This window comes from Alosa pseudoharengus, unplaced genomic scaffold (assembly GCF_046254945.1).
Source record: "Alosa pseudoharengus isolate Yale_2024_CS ecotype anadromous, Long Island Sound unplaced genomic scaffold, YU_APseudo_1.1 YU_APseudo_1.1_scf_28, whole genome shotgun sequence".
Lineage (NCBI taxonomy): Eukaryota > Metazoa > Chordata > Actinopteri > Clupeiformes > Clupeidae > Alosa > Alosa pseudoharengus.
The window spans coordinates 1,264,145-1,285,801 of record NW_027468709.1 but is presented as its reverse complement, the minus strand read 5'-3'; the positions used below and the strand labels follow the sequence as shown (position 1 = coordinate 1,285,801).

At 40.0% G+C, this 21,657-nt stretch overlaps 1 protein-coding gene across 1 annotated transcript in view; it reads left to right on the top strand.

Moving 5' to 3' along the window:
* Window positions 1-21,657, top strand: part of LOC143099421 (E3 ubiquitin-protein ligase rnf213-alpha-like) — a 351,714-nt gene that overhangs the window by 153,391 nt on the left and 176,666 nt on the right. Inside the window, exons 18-20 of the mRNA XM_076262416.1 lie at window positions 13,681-13,863; window positions 13,967-14,080; window positions 14,183-14,730. Of these exons, the coding sequence (XP_076118531.1) occupies window positions 13,681-13,863; window positions 13,967-14,080; window positions 14,183-14,730 (845 nt within the window). The remainder of the gene's footprint in view (window positions 1-13,680; window positions 13,864-13,966; window positions 14,081-14,182; window positions 14,731-21,657) is intronic.

Sequence of the window (21,657 nt, the reverse complement as noted above, 5' to 3'; positions counted from 1 at the left end):
GATGGTCATGCAAATTAGGCTACAGGAGATTTCCGGGAGAAATAACAAAACAGGAGGGCACCGAGATGACCGTGAACATTTATTTTTACTTTGTTTTTACAAAAGTAGTAACAAAACATTTATTTTAACACACTCACACATAGAACACTACAACACAAATAAGAAATTCCCTCCAAAATAGTCAGTCAGTCTAAAAGAAAATAGTCAGTCAGTTTAAAAGAAAAATAGTCAGTCAGTAAGTCAGTTCAGTACAGTCCAGTCAATTAGTTCATTTAAGATGCTTGCTCGCCCGCCTTTGCCGTCCCCCATTTCTGTCCCTGCTCAGCCGCAGCCAGTTTCTCACTGTCATTTCTACATCAGCCTCAGTGGAGTTTTGTTGGGCAGGAATTTTTAACACAGCACCTAAACAAAAAAAATAAAGCAACAGGGGGAAAAATAAGACAGTAGCACAAAAGTCTATATCTTCGTTTGATTGTTTCTATAAAGACAATTCAGAAAAGTCAAAGCATTTTACAAAAAAAAAACTAAAAAAATATACAAAATTATACAAAAAAAACAATTAACATGCAATGCTCATAATACAGTAGTGTACTGACAACAGTAGAGAGAACCTGTCCAAAATACCTGTGCATCCAGCAGGAGCTGATCTGGGAAATCTTTGACCTGTGGAAAACAGAAAAAATATAGGTGTTAACAAAAATACAATGTATGAAATGTGTCTTGTTTTTTAAAATATAAAAATGTGTGTGTGAGAGAAAGAGACTTCCTACCTAAATTAAAACCGAAACAGACAGCCAACTACTCTAGTGACTACTCTGCCTCAGCCTCTAGCCTACCATAACACAGAGTAAAAAGTATAGACACATAAAACACATCATACACTAAAATATGTCTTACTTTGAGGGATCCTGTGTGGAAGGTCTGGACAGGATAGAGGGGACACTTGAAACACAAAGATTAAAAAGGTTAAAACAAAGATTAATGATTCTTGCAGGTAATCAGTGTCAGATCATATCGGATTCAGTCAGAATGACGTATGAATGAGGCCTTTTTGCACTCTGCACAGCCTAGCTTACACGAGAGTGAGAGAGAGAGAGAGCGACTTTTCTTCCTCTAGTGACTATCAAGTTCAATCTCTATCAGCCTAGTAGTAGAAACATTGTCTTTAATCTAAAGATACCTGCTAGCTAGCCACCATGCTCTCGGGTCAAACTAACTTGACTGTATGTAGTTTTAGACTAAGACAGCTAGTCTGATTGCAGGAGAACAGACTAGATGTACAGGTCATGTAACCACACTGAGTGTCTGTGAGTGACACAGCTTTAATTGCTTACAAAGTTGCTTTACAGACTCTGTTCTGTGTCTGCGTGTTAATTAACTTACAGTACATTCAGGAGAGCACATCCCTTCATCACTTGGTGTCTCTTGCTGCCAATCATCCTGTGGCACTAGGAAATACAAATAACAGCATCACCCAGGTCCAACTAACAGAGCTGAACGAGTGACCCAACACCAGTGGTTCTCAAACTTTTTCTGTCATTTTTGTCATTCTCCATTTTGAATAGGACTGTGCTGTGTATTTTATGTGTGTGTGTGTGTGTGTGTGTGTGTGTGTGTGCCTGTGTCAGTGTGTTCTCCATCTGCATGCTAAATAGCTTATGTTCAGGAGAGCCCAGCCCTTCATATTTGGCTTCCTTCTGCCAATTAACAGGTGTCACTATGAAATGATAACATTAGATTGTGAAACTGCCAAACAGGAAGTAGGCTTTTTGCTCTCAAACTTTTCAAGTGTGCTTACAGCCTCAAGTTTAAAGACCCAATACATCACATATTTAACAGAAACTTACATTCAGTAAGAAGGTCCTCATTCACTGATGTAATCACTTAAATGGAAAAATACATTAATGTTGGTTACACACAGTTTGGATTCTGCTTTCCTTGCATACTGCTTTCCCTGCATATTGGTGTAGGTTTCCTCCTGCTGACTGGCCTCAAATGGCCCAGATCAAGCTTAATTTTAAAATCTGACCCTAAACCATTTGCTATTGAATTGCTCTGAAACTTTTACTACCTCAGTCTGATAGATAGATAGATAGATAGATAGATAGATAGATAGATAGATACTTTATTGATCCCCAAGGGGAAATTCAAGATATTCTGAGTAAGAAGTGCAGTATCATACATTACATGTAAAATATCTTACTATCGTTAGTCCTCTGAAGGAGCTCTGGAAGAGGGTGTGGAGGCTGCTGCAACAGTCCTTCGTTATTATCTGATGTCACTAGAAAATACAGAAAAACTCAATTATTGGAGCGAACAGTAAGTCAAGTTTAGATAACAATTAGATAAACTAACGTCAGTGGGCTGAGTAATTGCCACACATTTCTATAAGCAGCAACTCATCTTAACCGAGGTCAATATAAGAGGCTAACATTCACATACAGTATGTTAACAATAGGCTATTTACCGGGCCTGTTTTGTTACAAGTATGTCTAGGTGAGCCATGGGATAGAAAATGTTGAGAACCCCTGGTTTAGGCTAAATAATTGTGATTTCAATTTTGACCTAAATTATGGTTATTATTCCATTATTGAGCAGCACAGCAACGAAAACGCCAACAGCACAGCTGAGCTGTAGGCTACAATACATCCAGTAAAAAACAATTGCTGTTGGGAGTAACTGTACATTGCTGTGAAACAGACACACATAGTAAATGTAGGGAACAAACAGGGATATACATTTTGATTAAATAAGGGATTGATGAAGCAGTGGATTTCAGTATGTAAGGTAATGTTTGTGTAGTAGGCTAGGCTAGTTAGATCCATCTGCTCATATATTGTGTTCCTGATGACAAACTTCACATGACTGAGACCAAAGTGAACTTCAGCTAAGAACCAAATTATAGATTACATGTTAGGGTGATGATGGTCAAGGTTTTACTGTGTACCTGTGTTACAGCTGTAAACTGGGCAGGATCTGGAATATGAGTGGGGCTGAACATTGCCTGTGGAACAGATAATCATGTAGGGAGCATTAGTTTATAGACAATTTGAGGATCTTGCAATCAATACATAATATGACAAATATGTATTAGACCAGGTTGTGATCTAGGCTACTGTGCAATGTGAATGTAGAGGATGTTTTGTGAATGTACCGAGTCAAACTTTCGCTGAAAAGCATAATTACGTCCGAAGCGCCACTTTTAAGATTGCGTTGCGTTGTCGTTTTCAGGTGAAATGGCCTTTTGATGCTAGGGGTACTACTATTTTGATACATGATCGTGTCAAATCACTATATTAAAAACACTAAGCAGGCTGGACACAACATGAAACTTTAATCAAAGTCCAAACCCTTTCTTTTTAGTAAACTATGTGTACACGAACAATGTTCTCAATGCTCGAGTTCATGTGTAGAGACACTGATGATACTTCGGTCAAAGTTTCAAGTTGTGTCGAGCCTTCTTAGTGTTTTAAAAATAGCGATTTTGACACGATCATGTATCAAAATAGTAGTGCATTCAAAGGGCCAACTCACCCGAAAACGACAACTCAGAGAAGCTTAAAAGTGATGCCTCGGACGTAATTATGGTTTTAAACGAAAGTTTGATTCAGGTACATTCACAAAAACACCCTAGGATGCATTTTGGCAGCCAGCAGCACTTTTGGGGGGAAAAAAAGCGGGATCGGCAAAATGGTTCCTCACGGTTCCTCTGCTGATCTACGGAGTGTGCATGCATGTTGGAGTGGCTGTAGACTCATCCCGCCGATGGTTTACCCACCTAAACTGACAAGTTTTATTTGGCATGCAGGGGAAAAAACCCTTCCGATACTTTGCCGCTGGTGCCCTCCCATTGCCAACGTCGGTAAGACCGAACGTGCTGTCTGGGTAGCTAATTTTCTTCTATTGTCCCTATAGACAGATAAATAAAAAAACAACATAAAAACAAGTAACAAGCATACAACACCCTCATAGTTTGAGAGACAAGACAAAACACTAACAACAACAATCAAGACAAAATGTGAACATGTGATTGTCACACATAGTGAAATGTGTGAGGCGGTTTAAAAGTGAGTGTAGCTTTGATTTTCTAAAAGCCAGAATTTTAAATGAGTTTTAAAATGAATGTATGTGGGACGGTCCCTTATTGTGGGGGGCAGGTTATTTTATTTCCCCTTACTGACAAAACAGTTTGTCCAAATGTGGTGCGCCTAAAAGGTAGCCTATTACACAGTCCCCTTTGGTAGAGGCCCTTGTAGCCTACTACAACCACTTTCAATTCTTTGAAAAAAGTCATTCAGTGGGGGAGGGGTAAGATGATGTATAGCCTTACAGTGGGTTCTACAGTGGGCATCCCTTTCAAATGACCACTTCAGTCGCGCATTACGAGGCGTGACACTGCGTGAAGCTTTAGTACCACTTTCAGCCACTGTGCGTCGCTCTGCCACTGTACATCGCTCTGCCTGCCGCCCCTTCTGAAAAATAAGGAGGCTACCATTAAACATAATTGTTGCCGAGAGTAATCCCAGCCTACGAACTCAATGACAAAATAAATCATGCATAATTAAACATTACCTCGATTTAGGCTACTTGGGTATGGCTTTAAGAAGCCCTATGCAAGTCTGGTTATTCCTTCGCTGTTTCTGGGTTTTTGCCTGATTTTGGCTTGCATTTTTCACGACATAGCTCCCCATGCAGCTTCGGTAGCAAGTGACTGCTACGCTAAACCCCCACTAGCTAGCGAGCTAGCCATCAAGAAACCAAGCTAAACACATACAGGGCTCACAATAAAACGGTCGAGCAAACACATTGTTCAAGAGACTATCAAACCACATTACAAAAACGAAGTTCACCCAAGGGTAGGCTACTTACAATTTCAGCAGCAACAAAGCCAAGTCGGAGTCCGTATAGCTGTCTTCTTAGAAACTACAATCTTACTACATTTTCGAGGCCTTCCGCCGAGTCACATCCGGATTTTTTGTTGCATATTCTTGTTGCATATTCGGTTTTTCCGCGGAGAAGCACTAGGGGGAGACGAAGCACCCACCAAACGACCCAAAAAGTGTTGTAGAACCATCAGAACGACTCTCAACCTGCATAATTAAGGTCATTTTTGCTAAAATTGTTGCATAGGGCCTCTCTAAGGCTTGACTACACGGTGGTAACGAAAATCGAAATCTAAATTTGCTGTCTACATTATTGTCAGTGTTGGGGGTAACGCAACTAGGCCTACGCAAATCAAAACAGTGTCTTGTGTGATAATTGAGCCAGTAGAGAATAACTGTTCAGAATTAATCTGTAGCCTTGGGTAGGCTTCTGCAGAAAACAATGTTGTTGCCGATTTAATACTATCTGGCGACGTTTTTTAACAGGCTACGCAATAGAGGCTTAGACAACTATGACCCACGTTTTGGTTTCATAAATTAATTTGCCCTATGCAATGTAGTCAATTGACTGCTTGACATGTCATTTTTATTTTTCTGTACAATAAACAAATACATCTGCTTTATGCCGAAGAATTACGTTCATATTTGGCTGACTTCTACAGACGCGCAAAAAAACACTGCCAGGCCATCCTTAAAAAATATTTTTGTTTGCCGTAACCCAACCGACCCTGTCAATTTAGAACTGACCCAAATATTTATTTTTTTCCCCTTTTAGTCCGACCGACTTGCCGGTTGTAAACTTGAGTTAAGACCGACCAATTTTTTTTTACTCTAAACAACCAATACAAATAAAATGCTATTTATTTTAGTAGGCCTAAGTATTGTGAATATAAATTGCCTACATACAAACGTAGGATCTCTTAAATAAAACCCTGTGGCGTCATCTCTACACCATTGGTTTACGCATGTCATACTATGGCCTATACGCTTCGTTTCATTCACACAAACATCTCGACTCAACACTTATTACTTGGCACGAAGCTCTGAAAGAACTGTGCCCAGATCTTTTCCCATTCTTTCTCCCCTCTAGTCTAACGGTGACCGTGTTGAAGAATTGAAATTGGTTGAGGTCTATTCAGCATTTCTCAAAATATGGGCTTAACCCAGATTCGAACTCTTGGACAGGGGACTGATAACTGCTGCGTAACGGTGGCTGACATCAGCCGGCCTTAACACACTGCGCCACAGAATTGACGGCGTGAATGAATAGGGGATAAATAACAATAGAGTAAACAACTGTTTCACCAGCACATTTAAAGGACTTGACTAAAACCGTGCATAACTGGAAGTACACCTGTTATCTGAGCAGTCTGTATGTCCTCATTTTGCGAATGCGAGGACGATATGAGTCTGTTGCATTTCGTTAGATGTCCAAGTCACGCATAATGTTTGAAAACAACTGGCTCGTCATCACAATAATTTAACACACGACAGTTGGATACTTCATCATGTTCCCATGCCTACATTTTGGTGAGTAGCATAGAGATCGTTAAAACAATAAAGTATGGCTCTCCGTTTGGGACATCGAAAACTTTTTAATAGGGTAGACTACCGTCGGAGATGCTGACTGGCAAAGGCCTCGGGATAATATGTTATCTCTATCATCACTATCATCAGTCAATGCCCTTGATCAAAGTGGGGAATGAAAGAAAAAGTTTGAGAACCACTGGCTTAACAAGTTACCTGCAGTCTAGAACACACAGAATATTGCAACAGAAAGTTGCCTTTATAATCAACTATTTGTTCCAACAGCATTCAAACAAAGCCTTTATAAAAGTGAAAATATTCCATAAGAAGTAAAATACTGTTGTTTGTTTGTTTTCCAAAATAAGAATTTCACTTCACCATGCACCTTCGACAATGAATAGCTCATTACACTTATGTTACTGTTGAACGTAGGCCTAACTGGTATCATTACAAACATTCTTTTGTGTCCTAAAAACTGGCATTTTATGGCATTGTGTCATGTAAGGTCGTTGCAAAATCTAGAGAAATGTGTGAGGTGGTCAGCGGGGGACAATTGAGACACACATTGGATTGTGTTATTACTTGAACATTCCACACTATCCACAGCTGTGGTATCGGGGGCAGGAGGATTACTGTTAGCGCAGGCTTTATATAAAATTCTTCAACAGAAGGCCTGCCTCGAATGCAGGCTTGCCCAAAATAAAGGCCTGTGGTTCACCTTGATTGGCTGATGATTGTAACGCGGGAATGATTCCAAACACCTCCCTTACGATGAGTGGCAGGTGACAGGTCTGAGAATGTGTGCGCTACACAAGGATGGAAGATGATGAATAACTGAATAAAAAGGCCTAGCCTAAATGAATCAGGAGTAAGGCAAAACAAATAGCCTATAGTAGCCTAATGAAACATACGGATTGATGTAGTATCTTTGTAACATTATTAAATGAATCTGTTACTATGCCTATGCCTACGTTTGAAAAAGAGAACATTTTAATTTGATTCACAATAATGTTACATTTAATTTACATGTTGACAATGAGTAGCCTAGTTTTGGTTGTTGTTGGTGGCGTTATTGCATGTTAGTTATGCCTACAATGCAAAATTGCTTCCTCAGGATTGGAAGCTCCTGTAGCCGCATAGGATTTCAAAACAGGCGAAATGCCACAAAACCGGTTTGTGAATAGGTCTGTGAGTTAGGAGTCCTCTCGACTTCTTTTAAGCTTTCACAGCTGGTGGGAAGGTGTGATTTGTTGGGGGCAGGGCCGGATTAACTGGGCACAAATGTCTGATGACCCCCCCTGCCCCCCAGCCAACGTGAATCGGGTGGTCAGTTAATAGGCCTATATTGTGAAGATTTTTCTTGCCATCTAAGGCACGAGCACATCGGTGAGGCCAAGCCTCACCAAGTAGCCCGTTTGTTTACAACTAACATAACATTTAATTAAACTGCTTATAGGCTATGCCGAAATAGTTTTCAACATTTTGAATATTAGTGTCGGGTGAATTAGGAAATGTTCTCAAAGTAGCCTTGGGATCCCCCCCTGTCAAGCAATATAACCATACAAACGCGCGCACTCATTGTTTCAAAAGGAGTAATTTCGGCTTTGTCGGAACTGAAGAGCTGTGGAATGAAAATAAAATAACGCAACACAACACAGACCCTGCTTCTCTCGCGTCAGTCACTGAAATGAACGAAACACAGTACCTGCTTCTCTCGCGACAGACACTGACAGTAGCCTAAAATAAATGCATGGGGAAAAACACTTCCCCATGACAAAGACATCGTAAAACACTGAAAGTTAATATTTTGTCACTAGCAACATACATCTGTCCATTGTCAAATGTGTTACGTTCCAAGTAGCCTAGTGCATAATTCTGCTTCATAAAGTCGAACAAATACATTTGCTTCTTGAAATAAAGAAAAACTCCAAAGTGCTCAGGAATTGTAGAAAAAGATCTTGAAGGTGCTCTTTGGTGTGGGGAAAAAACACGAAAATGTCATCAAAAGAAAAGGGAGTCCAAGGCACTCTTCTTCAAAAGGTTATAAAAAGCCTTTATTTAAACATGGCTATTTTTTAAAAAAACATGATCTGGGCAGACACCCACGCGTAGCGGCACAGAGCCTTCTTCAGGGTATACTGCACGAACAAACAATTGCCTCTTTTGAGGTTATCTAATGACATACACCTGGACATCACAGGTAATGAATTCACATAGTTCTCAGGTAAACACTACATACAAGGGCCAGTAGGTGGCCCCACTGGTGTCACAAGGCAGTGAATAGCCAGGTAAAGAAGAAAAGAAGAAAAGAACCACTAGGTGGCAGCAGATTTAGGTTAGGACAGACATCAATACTTGAAAGTGAAAAGTCATTACAGATAAGGACTAAAATCTATCTCCTCATTTAATCCAGGGTATGTCATGGCCTGCAGAATATATATGTAGAAAGTTTCCCTTTGCAATAATGATTTTAACCTATCACCACCCCTGATATTCTTTTTTATTGTTTCTAGACCTTCAACCATTAGACCATCTGGATTGCTGTTATGTACTGTGTGAAAATGTTTCGCCATTGGATAATCCAAATTTACCTTTCTGATGGCATTTTTATGTTCAGAGACTATCTTTTAGACGCCTCTTGGTTCGGCCTATATAGAAACAGCCACATATACATGATAAACGGTACACCACAAAGGTGGTATTGCAGTTGATGAATGATTGTATGTTGTATGTTTTGTTAGATTTGAAATCAACAAATTGTTTACATTCTTTTATGTTAGAACAATGGTTGCAAAAACCACATTTGTATGTACCGGTTTTCTGTCTATGAAGCCAGGTAGTCTTTTTATTCACACTAAGGTGGCTAGGTACTAGTTTGTCTCGAAGGGTGGGGGCCCTCCTAAACGTAATTTTTGGGGGGACTGGAAACACTTCTCTCAAAATAGAGTCACTTTTCAACAGGTTCCAATTAGACAGAATTATCTTTTTAATCGGATTGGCAAGGCTGCTATATTTTGTTACAAAGTAAACTTGTTCTTGACTAGATGACTTTTTTTTCTTCTTTTTAAACAAATCTGTCCTCTGTTTGGAGAGAGCTTTTTCATTAGCAGACTGTACAACATCAGTTTGGTAGCCCCTCTGTATAAAGCGATGAGACATGATTTTGGCCTGCTTCTCATACTCTTGGTCTGAATCGCATATACGTCTCAGACGTTGGAATTGTCCAAAAGGTATGTTGTTTTTTAACCAGACTGGGTGAAAACTATCTGCTCTTAATATAGTGTTTCTATCAGTGATTTTGCGAAAAACTGTAGTATGGAGCCGGCCATCCTGTCCTTTTGAGATAGTTAAATCTAAAAAGTTAATAGTTGTCTTCGAATGTTCCATCGACAGTTTAACATTTCTGTCATTATTATTCAACATATCATGAAACATAAACAACTCGTCTTCAGAACCAGTCCAAATTAGGCAAACATCATCAATGTACCTCCCATACCATTTTATCTTATCACTGTAGACATTGTTGTAAACATATTCCTTCTCCCATAGGCCTAGGAAAAGATTGGCATAATTAGGGGCAAAACATGCCCCCATGGCAGTGCCACATACCTGAATATATAATTGGTCTTGAAACAAAAAGATGTTATTTTTCAATGTCCATTCAGTGAGTTTAATTAGGAAATCAGATGGAGGTAAGCAGTCTGCAGACCTGTTGGTTAAGAAGTAGTTTAAAGCTTTCAGTCCATCGTCATGAGTAATATTTGTGTATAAAGATTCTACATCCATAGTGACCAGATAAGAATCATCAGAAAGTCATATCATTCAAAATCTTTAAGACATGGGTAGTGTCCTGTATATAAGAAGGGAGCTGTTGGGCAAGAGGTTTTATATGAAAGTCTTTAAATTGGGAGGCAGGTTCTGTGAGAGACCCATTTGAGGATATAATGGGCCTTCCTGGTGGACATTCAAGGGACTTGTGCACTTTAGGGAGCATGTAAAATGTAGGTGTGCGGGGATGTTCACATAAGAGGAAGTCATGTTCTTGTTTTGAAATCCATCCAGCCACCATGGCTGTGGACAAAAATTCATTCAGTCTCTCTTTTGTGCGGTCCGTTGGGTTAAAAGACAGTTTTTTGTAAAAATCTGAGTTGTTCAATTGTCGTAGGGCTTCTTCAATGTATTTTTCTTTGTCCAGCACCACAACTGCGCCCCCCTTATCTGCTGGCTTTATGATTATTGAGTCATTTTTTGCTAAGTGATCAATGGCCAGTTTTTCTGATTTAGTCAGATTCTCCCTGACCTTCTGAGCAGAGGTGTTGAAAAGTTCTTCAATTTCATAATCCACTTTTTTTGTAAAGGCAGTTAAAGTGGCATTAGAAGCTGGGGGCATAAAATGTGATTTTGGTCTGAAATGGGAGCTTTGGACAGTTGAAACTCTTCTTTGGCTATGGTGGTGATACCAAGCTTGAAGGTCTAGAAACAATAAAAAAGAATATCAGGGGTGGTGATAGGTTAAAATCATTATTGCAAAGGGAAACTTTCTACATATATATTCTGCAGGCCATGACATACCCTGGATTAAATGAGGAGATAGATTTTAGTCCTTATCTGTAATGACTTTTCACTTTCAAGTATTGATGTCTGTCCTAACCTAAATCTGCTGCCACCTAGTGGTTCTTTTCTTCTTTTCTTCTTTACCTGGCTATTCACTGCCTTGTGACACCAGTGGGGCCACCTACTGGCCCTTGTATGTAGTGTTTACCTGAGAACTATGTGAATTCAGTATGTCATTAGATAACCTCAAAAGAGGCAATTGTTTGTTTGTGCAGTATACCCTGAAGAAGGCTCTGTGCCGCTATGCGTGGGTGTCTGCCCAGATCATGTTTTTTTAAAAAATAGCCATGTTTAAATAAAGGCTTTTTATAACCTTTTGAAGAAGAGTGCCTTGGACTCCCTTTTCTTTTGAATACATTTGCTTATTTCACAGAAAAATATAAATAGCCAGTTTAGGGTCTACAGTGCAGATTTGGTAAGTTATGGTAGGCCAACTTGGAGTTCTCTAGTAGCTGAGCCTGATGGTAGGCAGGTGCGCTCGTAGACATACGGCCAAACATGCAAGCGCCAATGAATCATGCTCTTACGACAATCACGCCGTTAAACTTAAATAGGTTAACATCACTCTAAGTTCGCCTTCAAGCAAGGAAAACGATGATTTGAAGACATCTGTTTCGTTGGAAGGGCAAGGGGGTAGCAACAGGGCAACACAGAGACAGGCCCGATGGCAGGGCTAATGTTATGAGAGTATTAAAATATGGGATATTCTACGGGAAAACATTAAAACGGCAAGACAGCGGGGGAAAGTTAAAATACGTGATAAACACGGGAAAAAGTTGGCATGCATTGTTTCGGTCCCCGTGCACAGGGATTATTTGTCATATTATTAACCACATATGATTATTTGTGAAATTGTGCAAACAGGTGCAACACATTTGAAAAGGAAGGACTGGTAGCATGCAAGCTCCCGGGAAAGATTGATTTAAGAACGTTATCACAGTGTGTCTTCGTGGCGCAAAACAGCGCGGGCGGAAGACAGCGACAATTGGCAGGGGAGGGTCATGTCTTTTTTGACAATTCTGTCGGAGGGTCATTGAACAATTTCTAGCAGGCAAGGGAGGGTCATGCAACTTTTGACTGAAGCACTCAAAATTTCATTGGTGGCCCCTTCAATAAATAACGAACAGTCCCTAGATTGCTGCTGGGCTATATGTCTTGGTTCATGTCTGTTAACAACTCATTGCCGTCAAACGCGTATCTCGCGGTTGCATCCATTACAAACAAACATGCAATGTGAACGTCTGGGATTGGGGAGAGCACTAAATGCTCTACTGAATAAGCACAAAGTCAAACCTTTAAATGAAAAACACTCTTTAATAATCTAAAAAATAAACCGCTAATGAAGTAAACTTGTGACCATCAAAAATCGTTTATCGCTGTAACTCTGTGATAACAGGACGTTACAGGAAGGCATTTGGCTGAGCAACGGAGGTTAATATGCTCTATATTTTGTCCAAATGATGTCTGTCTATCATCGTTGCACTCGGAGAAAACCAGAATGTTTAATTTGTCCTGCGTTTCTTCTACGGCTGCAAACGGGATTCACTCGCAGTTAACCAAATATTTCTTTATTAGGGCAGGGCAGGCATATTTCTGGCTATTAAATTATTTTTAAACCAGTCTGCTAAAGTCTGTAGTTAAGTCTGTGTAGGGGTTTCCAGGCTCCAATTCTTTTTATGAGACACCCTGCTCACTTGAGACATCTGCCGGTTGTTTGGGTTGTTGCAGCGTCACTGGAAAAATACAAATTAAAGTTGCGCGGACCGCGAGGGAAGTCACTGTTTTGAGTTAAGGCTAAATGTGTATTAAGCTTACTGAATAGCTTCCTAATGCTATTCGAAGCGTCAGTTTATTGCACATACTTTTATTTTGAATGGTCACTACATACCCGTGTTTGATGCCGTGATAAGTGACGTCGCTCAGTCTGCCACTTGTTGTTGTTTAGCTATGTGGCATTAGCCTATCGCTCGTTTCAATTTGGGACCTTGCAGTTGGAATTGTCGTTTGTTTAGTCAAAGTCTCAAGTCCAAGTCTCAAGTCCAAAGTAGCCTGGGCTATTCGAAGCGTCAGTTTTTTGCACATACTTTTATTTTGAGTGGTCACTATATACTCGTGTTTGTTGGGGTGTTGTTGCAAAATCCGCATAATCATTTTATGCAAGCAAACTGCATACAGGGAGTCTTTATTGTTGAGGTCAGACATGATAATCATCTTGCATCTTAACCCACAAGCGGTTCCCGAGTAATCCGTTTTTTAAATTGCGACTGACTATCATCAAAGTGAGACCTGTCAGTACACGATCCATGGGGTGAAGCTCCCCTGAAACGGGTTCCCTTGGAAACAGTGCAGTGCAGCGATAAATGTCCTACGTAAATAAGCATATTTTGAAATATGCATTCAAAAATATTCCAAATCGAGAGTGCACACCTTTGTGCCACGTGCGAGCCACATACGAAATCTTAGGTCAGTCTGACAAACGGTCAGCGAGATATGCGTGCCACAGACACACAGACATACAGACACACAGACGCTTCTTGCTTTATAGATAGATATATTGGGAATCAAATGAAAGCAAAGAAATTTTCACAATTGCTAAAACACATTTTTTTTTAAACCTGCCACCCTTTTTTTGTTTCATCTGTTTCATAATGTGCAGGAGCACATCAAAAGGATAAACTGCCCTTTGAGAGCAAACTGACTGCCCAAGCACAGGCACTGGTGAACAACACCAAAGACCTGCTGAGGAAGTTGCCTTGTGATCTTCATGCGCTGCCATCCAAACTGATACATCGTCTTTTGCATAATGGGTCTCTTTTAAGCACATGTAGATTACATTGTGGTGAGTGGGTGGTTGAATAAATTTCAAGTTTTGGGTAGATTACTAATTTATGTGCATGTATATAAACTAAAACTAAATGATGCCTTATGTCATTGCATTCCAGGAGATAGGTCAGGCTTTGACAATGCTTTGGAAAGTGCAAAAGCTAAATTTGAAACATTTATGCAAAGACAGAATCAAAGCAAGGCACTTCTTAAACTATGTAGTGGTGTTGATGGTAAGATTCCTTAAAATAGTAAGTATGGAATTGGTATCGATATCATTATTTTTAACTATGAATACTAACCATTTGTTTATCTCTTTGTTCAATACTTTTCAGTTGATGCAAGGAAAATCAAAGAGGCCTTAAAAGTTGACCTGACTAATGATGAAAAGCCTCTTGACCTTTTGATGGAACTATGGGTGGATGAGGGGAAAAAAGCTAAACAATGTATTAGCATTCAAGCATTTAAGAAGATCGAAGTTGCTTTCCAGAGTAGAGTCTTCAAAAAGCTGTGGGACTGTAATATGCAAAGAGAAACAGTTCCCAATCCTCCTCCAATATCACTGCACAAACTACATGAGATTTACACACACACCATAGACAAATTCACCAAGACCTATGAAGCTCTCAGAACCAGGTCCATGCAGGTGGAAGAATTTGATAAAATATTTAAGGAATATAAGGTGGACTTGATAGAAGATGAGCTAAAAGTAATGCAAAAATCATTAGGAGACAGTGCCCAGACTGAGTGGATCACAGACACTTGTGTCCATATCAAACGGTATCGAACACTGCAGGATGCCGTGGAACCAGCAAAGATAATATTTGCATTGCAGGAAGGCCTCAAGCTGACAGGAGACTTCAGCCCCCAAAGTGATTTTCAGGTAAATAGTCCCATTTTAAGCTTACCGTACATCCTCATGTGTGTTGCTGGATTTGATACAACATCAGCATTTCCAGTGAAAACGTCATTGTGAAAATCATCTCATGTTGGAATAACTGGTGGTAAACATGGGGGAAGTCTGCTAACAGAGTTGCCCAGTTGTGGGCTTGTTGTCACTATTGTCCTCATTCAAAGTCAACAGGAGTACGTAATTTCACATAAGCTCTAACGGGTCTGATTTAGCTTGACACATAATAATAATAATAATAATACATTTTATTCATAAGCGCCTTTCAAGTCACCCAAGGACACTGTAAAATTAAAAGGTTAATTATGTTAAACAGTACATACAGACAGACAAACACAGGGGACATTGTACAATTAAAAGTTGAAGACGCTACACACTGCATAAAAACAGAGGCACAGACACAGATGACACTGCACACCAGAGAACAACAATACACAGACACAGGGCAAAGTGATAAGAAGACATTGTAAGAAAAATAAAATGAAAATGAGAAACATAAAAAACAGCTATGAAGCAGTGAAATGGGTCAGGAGGTGGAGGGGAAAGCTATTCTGAATAGATGTGTTTTAAGCATGGTTTTGAAGGTAGAGAGTATTGTACAAATGCACAGCGTTAGTGGCAGGGGCATCTGTGGAACATAGAGTGTGGGATGCTGTGTACGGGGTTAGGAGATTTGAAAGATTGAGAGGGGCCAGATTGTGGAGAGATTTGTGTACACTTTATAAATAATCATAATCTATGAGGTTTGGGGTGATATGTTGTGGTGTTATTGTAATTTATAATTATTTTATTTAGTTCTAGGATTCTGGACAAAGCCATAGTCAATCAATGTTCCAACCAATTGTTGTTTGCTGTTGAGTGGCCTACCTTGGACAGTTCAGTGGTTTTAGCTTGTTTCTAGTGATTTGCTTTGGCCAACTTCTTCACAATTAATGAGTTGAAAACGCATCGTTTTGTCATGTAAGGGGCTTGTTCGTGTTGCACAGAACATTTAAAAGTTAATAGGCAAAAAAGGCACGTTTAGATTATGCCCCCAGACCTAGCATTGTAGCTGACTGAGAGTACTGGGGCCGGTTCCCCGATAACGCTCACTCTTAGCGCACTAAGAAGACTCGAAAGATATATCTTACCAAAGTTGCTTATGTTCCTAAGTGTGTTCCCGAAGTGTCCCTTAGGAAGCTTCTTAACACACTGCCTCTTACGTTCGACGTTACAAAAGCCCTGTCCCAAGTGAAGGTGCTGAATTAGTTGGCATCGATTGCTCAGGAATCCAGTTTCCACTTCACGCGAAGGTGCATGACGGCGTTAAGAAAGACAACACGTTCTATGCAAATGAAACATTCCTCAAACTATCCAGTAACATTTATTTTAACTTAGTTTAAGTTACCAGTAAAATATAGACTATTAAACGAATTGTCAGTAATATGTTCACACGATAAGTTGTGACGGGTAGACGAACCGGGTATCCCCCATCCACCCTCCTTATCCCGTTGTGCCACTTGTGCCGCTTCTTGACATGGGTTTAACGACTTTTATGACTTTTATGAATTATGTAATACACTTTTATATTAATTTTAAGGTACTTTACAATCAGAATTGATTGGCAAGCAGCTGCAGTTAATTCTGCATTTCTGTTTAATGCGGTATTGATTGCCATTGGTTAATGTTTTCAATAAAAAGCAACCTATCTAGATAGATAGATAGATACTTTATTGATCCCTAGGGGAAATTCAAGGTCACAGTAGCATACAGACAACATAGACACACACATTCACTAACAGCAGAAAAAGTAATTAAAAGTATATAATATGCAAAACACAACTAAGCAATAAGGACTGTAGAAGATAAAGAATATACTAAATATACTAAAATACAAATTATACTAAATAAAACTTAATCTAAATCAATTCTAAAAAACAGTATCCACATAGTGGGTGATTAATCAATCAGGTGCGCTTGCAATGACTGAAGCAGGGACTGAGCATGTGGTCCTCTGTGCATAAGGTAAGGTAAGGTGCTCTTTGTGAATGAGTGTCATGGTGATGGTGCAAATGAGTAAGTCAAACAGTGCAACAGTGCAAGAATAAAGTCTATATATATATATATAAATAACTATATTAAGAAAGTGTGGTCACAGTTCGGCTGTGGCATGGAGGGAGGGGTTGTGCATATATGTGCTAATAAAGCACGCAAACAGTGAGGCAGAAGACAATGGTAAAGTGGCTAGTGGACAGACAGTTCAAGACATGGAGGTGGTGAAGAGACAGACAGACTATGCGGAGAAGTCTATTTCTCCTCTTCCCTTAAGTGATGCATTGAACAGTTCAATGACCCTGGGAATGAATGACTTCTACAGTCTGTCTGTTGTGCAAGGCAGTGAGCGAGCCAGCTGATCAGGCTCTTCTGCTTAACAATAGTGCTGTGGAGTGGATGACACTCATTATCCAAGATGTTGATCAGTTTGTTCAGGGTCCTTTTGTCAGATATTGAAGTGATGCACTCCAGTTCAGCTCCCACTACAGAGGCAGCTTTCCTTACCAGCCTGTCAAGTCGCCCCGCATCCTTCTTCTTTGTGCTTCCTCCCCAACATACCACTGTATAGAAGAGGACGCTGGCAACAACAGACTGCTGCACACATTGAAGGAACGCAGCCTCCTCAGGAAGTACAGCCTGCTCTGCCCTTTCTTGTAGAGTGCGTCAGTGTTGGCTGACCAGTCCAGTTTATTGTCCAGGTGGAGACCCAGGTACTTGTAGGTGCTTACCACCTCGACATTGACCCCATCAACGGAGACTGGTAGCAGAGTGGGCTTAGACCTGCGGAAATCCACCACCATCTCCTCGGTCTTTGAAGTGTTGAGTTGGAGATGATTGAGTTTGCTCCATTGCACAAAGTCCTCCACCAGGCTCCTATACTCCTCCTCCTGCCCGTTCCTGATACACCCCACAATTGCAGTATCGTCAAAAAACTTCTGCATGTGGCATGACTCAGTGTTGTAGCAGAAGTCAGAAGTGTACAAGGTGAACAGGACTGGAGAGAGCACAGTTCCCTGTGGCGCTCCGGTGCTGCTGATCACAGTGTCAGAGAGACAGTTCTTCAATGATCAGAGAGATAAAGTTAGATACAGAATATGGTGGGGAAGCAACGTAAAAAAAGGGCAACAACTCGTCAGAGGAACTTGAAGTTTTGCTGGACGAGGTGAGCTTGCACAAGGTGACACTGTTTTCCTTTCGGAATAACTTGTGCAACAGCAACAAAAAAGAGCTATGGATCCAGCAGTTCCATAATGAGTTGTCTAGGGATTTTTTTTAATATAGCCACGTCAGGCAAAACGTCAGGCTTAAGTTTTGCCGAATAAAATTAACATGGACTAGATGGCTCCGCGGCCGGCGCCGTCTTTGATTCAATACAAGGACACGTTGGATCGCTGCCTTAGTTAGTCGCTTACTGGACACCACCATGCTTACCCATTTATAGATCTTAGCCATTTAGAGCCAAATTGTTTGCCAGCTTTTAATTATCAAAAGTGATTGCCAATTTAAACGCTTTAATGACATTATGAAATAGCCTAGTCTAATTACCACCATATTAGTTCTGATACCAAATAAAGTAAACTTCATAAGTAGGCCTGTATCCATTGCGAACATATTTTATTAGTCTTAAAATGTCCTTTAAAATGTCCTATAAAATCATCGTTGAGCCACAACATTGTCAACATACCATAGTTTGACTTGTACTGCGCTGTGCTGATTTCTAAAGACTGCTGCACAGTGGCGGCGACTAGCATCTTGAGCTCGAACAATGCTAAGAGAGAGCTTACGAATGGTCCAGACCAACCTTACGAACGTGTGACTTACAGAAGATATACTTAGCGTACGAACGCGTCGGGAATCGTGCCCGTTAAGAGAGAGATTAAGGAATAGGTTAAGAACTACATAGCGATAAGAACGTTTTAGGAGGAACCGGCCCCTGGCCATTAGCTGCAGGTACTCCAGTTCGGTAGCATTTTGGTCGTTTTTTTCCCTATCTACAGTACTCGGCGACGTCTAGCGATCAAGATCCATGTACAAATCGGCCAGGTTTCTCCTTTAATTCCCGTGAATGGCCATTAATTCTCATAATTTCCTTTATTTTAATGAAGGTTTCCAACATGGAATATTTCCAGAATTCCCCATCTTAACGTCCCATTGAAAGTTTCCAGAAAGTTTCCTGAAATGTAAAACTTATTGCCCACATGTTACTGATATCTACTCACCAGCAGAGCCACCATTTGTTTTTGGGACAAAAGGAGGAGCTTCAGGAGAATTTGATTTAAAAAAAAAAAAATACTATGATTGACAGGCCAGAAAGGTCCATTATACTTCAGTGAACTTTAAGTATACTTTTTGGTAAGGGAATTAACTACTGAACCACATTTTCTGCACTAGTTCATTAGTGAGAGCAAAAATGTTTCTACAAGTAAATGCCAAAATCAAGGACTGAAAAAAAGAATGATTTTTATTTTGGTTCGTTCTGAGCAAAAACATGATTTTTTCGTTCCTGTTCCAGTGTCCCGAAGCCTCTCCTCTAAATGGTAACCGGATATAATGTTATAGAAGAACGGTAATAACGTTCCTTTATTAGTGACATTGTCTTTACAAATTGATTTATGTTAAACTGTTAAAAAAAATTAAAAACATTGTGCATGAATTCAGGCGTGGGGCTAGATTTGAAAGTAGGCAAGTAGGCCTATATAATAAATAAATGTCTGGCACAGAATGTCAGGCACAGAAAATGTCCTTGCTTTAAACCCCAAAATGGAGGGGAATTCCCCCCTTAGGTTCTTCATGTAGGGGGGATTTATTTACACAATTGGGGGGGGGGGGGCGTCATCAGTGACATCATCGTCATCAGTAATATTGAATACTGTAGTGTGATCATTCACACCAGTGGCCATCCTAGATTCTGCTTGACTCTCCACACACACACAAGGAAAATGATTGCTTACAGTATGTCATATGTTAAACTATTACACTTAACCATATCTTGAATGTGGTGTGTAGGTCTAATTGAGTGCATATTGGTGATGTGTAGGTGTAATTGAGTGCCTGTCACTTTAAGAAATACGTGAGAGTAATTAGCCTCACGGTTTTAGGCTAGTGAATACAATTTGCGCATAGTGCATAAGGATATGTGGATGCAATTCATTATGTTTTCTATGTAATTCTAAAATAAATGTTCAAAAAACTAACAAGTCGAAGAAAATCTTTCTGGGATCATAGAAGAGATAAGTGTCTTGCAATGTTTATTAATGATTTTAGTAAGCACTACAACGTGACCTGAGCTAGTGGGACAGTTAGCAAGGAGCTCCCTCCAGATGTAAAAGTTTGCCATGGTTGAGTAGTCTATTTGCGTAAGCGCAAAGTGGTTCTCTCTGCGTGAAGCTATGTTCAATTCAATTCGGTAGTTGATCCGTCTGGTCAATAGCCCCGCATTCACGCCACTTCATGATTAGATTAACGTCATCAGACAGGCTGTAAAGTGTATGCAGGAATTTCTAGCATTATGATGGCTAGAGTTGCGGGACTTGAACAAATTATGTGCAATCCCACAGTGAAATTTAGGCCCTGAGCCCTGTAATAGCATAACCTATGTGTGGTGCTACCAGCTGCATGACAGGCCCATAGATATTTCCCTAGTGTCTCTGGTAGCCAATGTTATTTATTTCACACAATGTTTCTGTAATTTAGGCTACATACTTGGAAAAGGCAGTTAGATAGTGTTGGATATGAAAATCCTTTTTATCAACTAGTAGTTCTAGCTTATTATACAGGGGAGACACTGGTTTATAAAATCTGACTAAATTCATCCTATAAGAGGTCTGGGGAACACTGTGTGGGCAGGTGACTTGCCAAGCATATGGACTTTTGAATAATGTTCAAACAAAGGTTAATCGGAACGATAAATTATGTTATTAACTGGTTATTTAAATCCGGTTGATATTGAAAATAATGTTTTGACGGTACTAAAATTAAGGAGTTGGTCAAAAAAGTTCTCAGCCAAAGTCGGTGATTGGTCAGAAATTTTGGAGAGCTTTATTCACGGCACTGGAGATTTACGTCTGATGTTACAATAGTAACACTAATACAATAGTAATAGTTTTTAAACATGCTACATATGCCGGTGTTGCAAGTGTTTCGATTCACAATTCTAGGCTAGTAGGCATTTTAACATGCTCTAGCATTAGCTCCTGTCAGAGCAGCTTGATTAGCTGCTCCATTAGTTTGGGGTAACAGGCGAGTGACACGTAGGCCTAGTGCCACATCACTGGATAATGTAGTTTATTTAATTAGCCCCTTAGCGCACGCAGAACCTGAACTGGAGATGACAGAAAGGAGTACCGGCAACTTAGGAGAACTGTCGATACTCAAGAAAAGTGCAGGCCGCTTAAAGGGATACTCCACCATTTGGGGAATTACGCTCATTTTCCACCTCCACCCAACCCTTAGATGCTGCCCTACCAACACCTACACTCTTCCATGAGTGGGGTCAAAAATGAACCCAATTAGAATGAATGCGTTTTATGCTGTAAACTTAAAAAAATTCTTTCATTTTGGTTAAAAAATGAAATGATTTGATGATAATGATGAGAACAATAATAAGTGGGGGAAAAGTTCGTAGGAGTCGTGTAACTCCCTCTCAAGCACGGGCAGACACAAGTGGTTCCCTTTTACTGGTTTTAATGAAGTCTTCTCCATAGTCAAACCGTGAAAACTAATAATACACAGTATTAAACACATAAACTCATGTTAGCTTATTAGCACACACAGCAGTAAAATAACACGTATAGAAAATAAAATACAGACAGACAAATTACCTCGTTGGCTGCATGCTACGAAAGGAAATCATCTTGAAGCCTTCCT